This window comes from Myotis brandtii, unplaced genomic scaffold (assembly GCF_000412655.1).
Source record: "Myotis brandtii unplaced genomic scaffold, ASM41265v1 scaffold827, whole genome shotgun sequence".
NCBI lineage: Eukaryota > Metazoa > Chordata > Mammalia > Chiroptera > Vespertilionidae > Myotis > Myotis brandtii.
In genome coordinates, this window is record NW_005371360.1 from 1292747 (window position 1) to 1300619 (window position 7873).

The 7873-nt window shown below is 53.4% G+C and overlaps 1 protein-coding gene across 2 annotated transcripts; it reads right to left on the reverse strand.

Annotated features, from left to right (window-relative positions):
• Positions 1 to 6: 6 nt before the first annotated feature.
• SLC25A23 (solute carrier family 25 (mitochondrial carrier; phosphate carrier), member 23) lies at positions 7 to 6930 on the reverse strand. Of its 2 annotated transcripts, XR_314612.2 has the most exons (10): positions 6706 to 6930; positions 6047 to 6134; positions 5646 to 5757; positions 4173 to 4331; positions 3935 to 4087; positions 3630 to 3737; positions 2467 to 2634; positions 1352 to 1502; positions 497 to 578; positions 294 to 370 (listed from the first exon to the last, which is right to left on the reverse strand). XR_314612.2 is itself a non-coding variant. In XM_005884406.2 (9 exons), exons 1-9 carry the CDS (start codon positions 6878 to 6880, stop codon positions 186 to 188), a joined length of 1299 nt encoding a protein of 432 aa, XP_005884468.1. In that variant the 5' UTR covers positions 6881 to 6918; the 3' UTR covers positions 7 to 185. The 2 variants fall into 2 exon arrangements, 1 of the variants encoding a protein (XP_005884468.1); XM_005884406.2 differs by lacking the exon at positions 497 to 578 and having other exon boundaries at positions 7 to 370; positions 6706 to 6918.
• Positions 6931 to 7873: the final 943 nt, after the last annotated feature.

The following is a 7873-nucleotide window of genomic DNA, read 5'->3' on the forward strand; positions in this document are numbered from 1 at the left end:
CAAGGGAGACAGGGAAATATGAAACCCAGTAGGTAGGATGTGGGATGCAGGACCCAGTGGATGAAGTACAGGGATCCTGTGGTTTGAGTGGGATCCATTGGCTGGGCCATCAGTCTCCAGTGGTTGAGGTGTAGGGGTCGTCATGATTGAGGCGAGGAATCTTAGTGAGGGTGGCTCTGGGTCCCTCACCTGGACGTGACCCCCAGAGCCTGCTTCATGTTCTCGTAGACCACATAGGAGATGCTCACAGCTGGGATAACCTTCATGAAGTTGGGGGCGATGCCCCTGTAGAGGCCTGGTATGCCCTCCTGGGACAGGATGTGACGGAACAGACCCAGCATGGAGAGCTGGGGGGCGCCCTCGATGGAGGCTGGGAGGGGTAGGGGCCAGGTCAGGTCAAAGGTCCTCCTCTCCCTTCCCCCTCCCACCCCTCAGGGCTGGGTCAGGTGGCAGTTACAGCAGGATAAAGGAAGGTTAGACTAACAGCAGGACCTACCACTCAAGAGTCGGGACTTCTACTGGCCTTGGAATGGACTGTTCACCTTTTCACTTCAATCTGGAGGGCCCAAGTTTGGGGACTATTCAAAACAGAGTAGGTATGAGTGTGTGTAGTGGGAGAGGGCACAGTAGTGTCCTCTTCCTGGAATGATTCGCACCCGCTTCTCCCAGCTAACTCATCCTTGCAACCTCCATTCTAAAGCCAGTTCTTCATGGAAGCCCTCCTGGGCACCCCAGTCTAAGTCAGGCTCCTTTTCCCCTTTATTCAACCCTAAATCCATACTCAATTGTGGAATGGCTCATTCGGCATCTTTCTTCCTCTCCAGCCTGTGAACTACATCTGTCTTATGCCCTGATAATCCTTCAGCGAAAATCATGGGACACAAACGCTAACATTTTCTAGGAAATTCTCAAAATAGATTCAGGGATAGTAGGGGAATCAAGGAAAGAACCCATGAAAGAAAAATACAGAGAAACACAAGATGATAACCAGCCTGGCCCTGCCCCTCCTTACCCCGTTCCTCACCTTTCCTCATTAACCCAGCCTTGCAAATTAGATCTCGAATTACCAGCCCAAATATGCTGAAGTCTACCAAGTGACCTCCCAGCTAAGATTGCTAGGGCCCTTCCACTACTCGTTGCATCCGCTCTCCTAGTTAGGGCAAAGGGCTCCCATTCCATGGTCACAAATGGGTACACTGAGGCCCAGAGAAAGGTTGGGAATTGGTTGGGCCATTCAAATCCAGGAGTATTCCAGCCTGGGATTCTACCTACCCAGGAGGAAGAGCTGGGGAAGTGGAGGTGGGACCCAAATTGTGAGACCTTCCCACCCATCCTCCCACCCAGGCCTCACCTTGGGCCTGCATACGGGTCCGGACCAGGGCCAGGGGGTAACTGGCTATCTGGCCACAAGTGCTGGAGATAGTGCCACAGGCCAGGAGCACGAGGATGCCAGGGTCAGCCGAGTCATGGCTATATTGCTGGAGCCACTGGTTCTTCAGGGTCTGGGGTGAAGAGGGGAATAGGGTGGGTTGAAGGTGGGTGACACTAGGACCTTGGCTTCAGAGACCTCGCTATATCCCATGACAGCTAGTTCAGCACTTTGTACCCCTAAATGCAACACAATCATTTTACCTGCACCTTCTCACTCATTCCCCACCTCTACCCTCTATGGTATATGGAATGATGGCCCCCCTAGTCCCTGGATCATGTGAATATGGAATCTTACATGGCAAAAAGAATTTTGCAATGGGATTAAGTTAAGGACCTTGAGATGAGAGATGATCCTAGAGTATTCAGGTTGGTTCAATGTGATCACAAGGGTCCTTATAAGAGTCAGAGAAGCTCTGGCCAGTGTGACTCAGTTGGTTGATGTTGTTTCGTGCACCGAAAGTTTGCCAGTTCGATTCCCAGTCAGGGCACATGCCCAGGCTGTGGGCTTGATCCCCAGTAGGGGGCATGCAGGAGGCAGCCAACTGATGTTCTGCTCTCACATCGATGTTTCTCTCCCTCTCCTTAGACATTCCCAGACCTGCCTTTTTGTCCACTGCTACTTTTGATTACATAGCCTGCTTTATTATCTTCTGTGAGTGCATCAGGATCTAAAATTACTTATTTGCTGGTTGACTTTGACTGGCTTCCTAGTTTGTTGAAGTGGTTTCCAGGAGGGCAAGGGCTGTGTTGTTCTCGTTTGATACAGCAGCCTGCCCAGTGCCCAGCAAATATGGGGTCCCGACTATCATGTGTCCTGAGACCCCGGAAGGCTGAACTGCAGGGGTAAGTGAAAGAGTGAGGCTATCTAATGCCTGAAAGGGTTCCCCAGGGTCCCCAGATCCATGGTGCTTCTCTACCCCAGGATTGTCTCCCCTGGTTCTGGAGTTCAACTGAGTCAGCCCCACAGGAATGGGTGGCCCGTGGGCAGATCCCAGAGGGAAGAAGAAAGGAGAGAGGGGCGGGCTGCCCACAGACCTCGTAGACGGCCAGGTCGATGCCCGCGTAGGGAATGATGCCCAGCACGTTGGGCAGGTAGCCATGGTAGAAGGCACGGGGCCCTTCTCGCTCCATGATCCGCCATGCACAGTCCAACAGCCCCTTGTACTGGCCCGTCCGGCGAAGGGTCAACCGTGTCTTTAGTACCTGGGGAGAACCCGGTTATCCCTGGAAAGTTGCCTCTGGAATCACTACACCCAGGAAGGAAGACACCTATAAATAGCTACTCCTGGAAGGAGATACCCTGAGAATAAGTGAATTTAAAAAACCGCTTTATCTAGAATCTTCTGGTATCTCTAATCTCCATACTTAAAAATGGTTACATGTGGCAGCCACTGCTAACAGTCTTCCAATATCATGGTCCCTTCTCCCTTAATAAAAGAAACCATAATTTTCAGGAAATTATGGTCCATAGCCTTTAGAAATAAAGACTACATTTCTCAGTTTCCCTAGGCGTAGGGCCATGTGATTAAGCCCTAGCCAATGAAACAGAAGCAGAAGGAGAAGAGGTATGCGTAACTTTCAAAAAGCATCCTTAAAGGCAGGGAGATGTTCTTTTCTCTGTCTATTCTTCCTTCTTGGCTGGAATGTGGATGTGATGACTGGAACAAGAAGTCATTTTTGTCCGCAAGGTGGATGCTACATGCGGAGGTGGTGGAACAAGATAGTGGGAAGGAGCCTGGGTCTCTAACACTTTGAAGCCACATGCCAGCACTGAACTGCTCACCGTTAGACTTTGCTTATGTGATTTGTGTTTTCCATCACTCAGAATCCTACCTGACGCACTACACAACCTAAAACCTACAATGATTTCTCTGAAAACAGGTTTACCTAGAAATGATACCCTTGGGAACAAGCATTTTGGAAATCAACATCCTTAGAAGAGGTATGTCCATAAATGGCTTCTCCCACAATGGCCGTCTAAACAGTTACAACCAACACCACCATCCCCAGAAGTCACATCTCAAATTGCGGTTCCCAGGGAGGCTAGACATGAAACAGCACTGCTGTAACGGGCTACAGTCTGAGTCAGGGAGAGGCAACATTACAATCCCAATGCTTATCACACCATGAAGAGAAATGATGATTGCAGGCCTCCCCACCCTGCAATGGGGCCTCAGTCAGGGTCCCCCCCTTCTCACCTCCATGGGGTAAATGATGGTTTGGGCTGTAGCACCAGCCAAGGATCCAGCCACAAAGCGCTCCTGCACATGCAGTGTCTCCTGCTGTCCCCGAATGGCCCGCTTGAACTGAGGGTGGGAGACACAGCGGTGGGCAGGACCTCAGGGGGTGAGCTTTCCATGCACTTGGACCGCCCCTTTACTGTCCTCCTGTCATGGGCATCATGCAGGGGAACAGATGTGCACTCCTGGGGACCTGCAGACATCCCCTGCCCCCAAGCCAATCCTCTGAATCCTAACTCATGCCTCCCCACAATTGCCCCCACCTGCTCATAGGCCATGAACTTGATAGCTGACTCAGGTGCAATCTTGAGCACATTGATCCCGTTGCCACGCCATAGAGAGCGCACGCCGCCCTCTTGGATCATGTTCCGTAGGCCCCCAAGGATGTTCAGCTGGTTGGTCTTGGAGGAATGGACCTATGCAGGGAGACTAGGTGACTTTGCAGTCCCTTCCAGGGGCCCAGGTCTCAGGAAGACGGTGCGTCTCTCCAGGGCCCCTTACCTGCATGAAGACCTTGAGGCGGTCCAGAGGGGCTGTGCCTGTCCGTGACACGGCGCCCGCCACTGCACCGGCCACCAGCTGCTTCCACCACATGCCGGTCAGCTTCTCCTGCTCTGAAAACTCATCAGGGATAGTCAGGCACTCGCCAATGTCCAGGACCTGAGGATGCAGGGGTGGAGAGATGTAACACAGCTCTAAACAGGGGTGTCTCCAAGAATCCTCAGACACCCAAACAGTCCATCAATGAATCTTGGAGATTCCCTACCAGATCCCACCAAAACATCCAAGTCAGTCATCTGTCTCCCATGTAAGATCCTAATATCCCTCCTTGGGGACTTTGACCAAATTCCATTGAAGGATTTGCCACATAAAGATCCCTCCAGAGTCAATCAGATCCCTCTGAAGGATCCCACTCAAGGGTCTCCCACATAAGGATTCCAGAAGATCCTTCCAGGGCCACACAAGATCCTACAGGGGACCTCTCAGATAAGGCGCCTCGCAGATCCCTCCCTAGGTCTCACCAAATCCCATAGGGATTTCTCCCACAGAGATAATCCCTCCTCTAGAGTCCTCCTATAAACTTCCCAACCAAGCCCCTCCATGAATCCCCTGATGAATTTCTGCACCTCCCAAGAAGATCTCACCATATCCCACAAATGGATCCCCTCCAAATGCATCAGTTCCTACCAGAAACACTGTTCAGGAATTCCCCCTCCCCAGGAAATGGCAATCTAGAGCACTCCTCCCAAATTCCCGTGGATCCCATTAGAACCTCTGGAGGCAGTGGCTTCTTGTCTTTTCAGCAGCAGAATCCTTAATTGAGGCATTTAAAAACCAGAAAGGGAGCTGCGTGGGTTGAGGGTAGGAGGCCAGGTGCCCTATTTGGTGAGCTCTTTCCTCCCTGCACTCCCAGTACCCACAGCCTGCTCCCAGAGGCCCCTCAGGAAGTCTCAAGGGCTCCAATCAGATTGCAGAGACCTCCCCAAATGGGTCCTCAGCCCCCCAGTTCTGGATGGAAGGAAAGAGGAGCCGAGTCTCATTCCTTGGCTGCTCCCAGTGGCTCCTCCTTCTAGAGCAGTGGTTCTCAACCTTCCTAATGCCGCGACCCTTTAATACAGTTCCTCATGTTGTGGTGACCCCCAACCATAAAATTATTTTCGTTGCTACTTCATAACTGTAATTTTGCTACTGTTATGAATTGTAATGTAAATATCTGATATGCAGGATGTATTTTCATTGTTACAAATTGAACATAATTAAAGCATAGTGATTAATCACAAAAACAATATGTAATTATATATGTGTTTTCCGATGGTCTTAGGCAACCCCTGTGAAAGGGTCGTTCGACCCCCAAAGGAGTCTGACCCGCAGGTTGAGAACCGCTGTTCTAGAGCATCCTGACCCAGCCCCTCCGTACCCTGGGGAGACCTGAGCTAGGCCCCCAGGGGAGGAGGAAAGCCACCCCCACCTCACCGTGGAATGCTTCCAGAAGTAGAGCACGTCTTCCATATTCTCCAATGAATGCAACAGGAAGTGGTCACGCCATTCCTGCCAGTCGATAGTCATAGTGCCGTCACGGTCCATGCTGGGGGGTGGGATAGAATCAGTGCCTGATGCTGGGGGGTGGGCTGGAGTGAGGCTCTGGTTGGATTTGGAGGCAGACCAAGCTCGACTGCACTGAGAGCTGGCCATTTTACAGTGGGGGAAACTGAGGCTCAGAGCAGTGAAGCAACTGGCCCAAGATGGACTTGACTCCAAAGCTCAACTTCTTAGCTCCGACCACCCTGGTACTTGGTCTAAGGCCCAGAGGCTCCAGGCAATCAAGGGATCTCAGGGGCCAGAGTTACCTGGGATTCTGGACCCCAACTACTCACCTGTGAAGAATTTTCTGTGCCTGCTCCAGAGAGATAGAAATGCCCAGAGCTTGGAAACTCTGCTGGATCTCAGAGACATCGATCTGACCTGGGAACCAAGGTGGGGAAGTGTGTGTGTGTGGGGGGGCCCTGGGGCCGAGGAGCAGGACAGTTTGAAATGGGAGTGGTTTAGCAAGACTGGGGATCCAGAAACCTGGGTGAAGTTTGTGGCAGGGTTGGAGAATCCCTGCCCTGCTGGGATCAGAGAAGTGGGACTGGGCAATGTTGGGGGATCCTCTGATCCATGAATAAATGAAGAGGTGAACGTCGGGGTAATTATGGGGCTCCCTGCACCACAGAGGATCAAGAGGTGATATTGGAGACCTAGAAGATACTATGGGGAGGAGGGTCTCTGTTCCATAGGGAATCCGGGAGCAACAGGGGGGCTCTTTGTCCCTTTAAAAAATCTAAGGGTAAATAATAGGGGTCTCACTCCAGGAAGAGAAGGTTTGATGGGCTGGCTGGGCCCCAAACCACCTACCTAGCTGGGGGTGAGGAGGGTTCTCAAAATAGCCTGTGAGTCATCAGGGAGAAGCGGGCCTTACCCCTCCTCCTGGCATCACCAGTTCTATGCCCATTGGCGTCTCCCTGGCTCCCACAGCCCCATCCCTGGGCCTTACCATCCTGATTCCGATCCAGACTGTGAAAAAGCAGCAGCAGGCGCTGTTCCCGCTCCTGCAGGTATTGGGTAAACTCTTCAAGGTCCAGCCCGCCATCTGGGTCAGCACCACCCTCTGGGGAGAGGCCCTGGCAGCGGGGAAGGAACAAAGGGAGCTCCAGGAGGCTGCTCCCCATCTGGAGAGGGCATAGCCAGCGTATGTCCCAGGAAGCCAGGGCCCCTGGTGCCTAGAGGACAGGGACAGGGGCATTCACCCCTCCCTCCGTCGGCTGGCTTGTCAGCAAGCTGTCCAAGGCCACAGTAGGGCTCTGGGGTGGATAGCGGTTGTCCAGTTTTGCCGGACAGCAAACTGAGGTTCTCCAAGGTCAAGGAACTCATTCAAGGTTACCGAGTTGGGAAGTGGGAGGTAGCACTGGGCTCTTGTCTCTGAAAGCCTGTCCTCCCAGCTGTCTTACAAAAACCTAGCCCTGTGGCAGTTTCAGCAGCTCCCCTTAGAGACAGCTCTGGGCAATGTGGGGCAAAGACAGGTCCAAGCTGAGCGGCTATAGGGCCGGTGCTTTCCGGCTGGAAGGTTGGACTGGAGGTGTCAGGATGCTATAGAGCCACCCCAGTAGCATCTGGGGCTACAGGTGTGGGGGACACCTGCATTGGCCCAGGGTCAAGTTCATGCTTTGATAGGTGCATTCCCGGAGGAGGTGGCCTCGGACAGGATCGGGTCCCTGGCTGGGACAGCCTGGGGCACAGAGCCAGGTCTGGGAAAGGGCAGGAATGTAAACAAAGAGGCTGGGGCAACTGGTGGGGAGGGCAGTGGTGGCCCAGAGGAGGGGGAAGGGGAGAGCGTGTCGCCGGGTGGGAGCAGGGTATGTCTTGGGCTGGGCAGAGTTGACCCGAGAGTGTGTTCGGGGCAGTGGGCAGGAAAGCAGACCAGACTCTATTCTCAGGAAGACATCCCCTGCCTCTGGGGGACGAGGGTGGGGACCCCAGCCGAACCGCAGGCTCCGGGCCACCCTAGCCCCGTTTAGAGCCCACTTGTTAGGCCCAGACACGGGTGGGCAAGGGGAAGGGAACAGAGCCGCCCAGGTTGGGCACAGGTGCTGGAGTCCTGCCACAGGCAGTTCCCGGCGGCTCCCGGCGCTCCATTCAGGGGCTCGGGTTACCCAGCGCCCGCG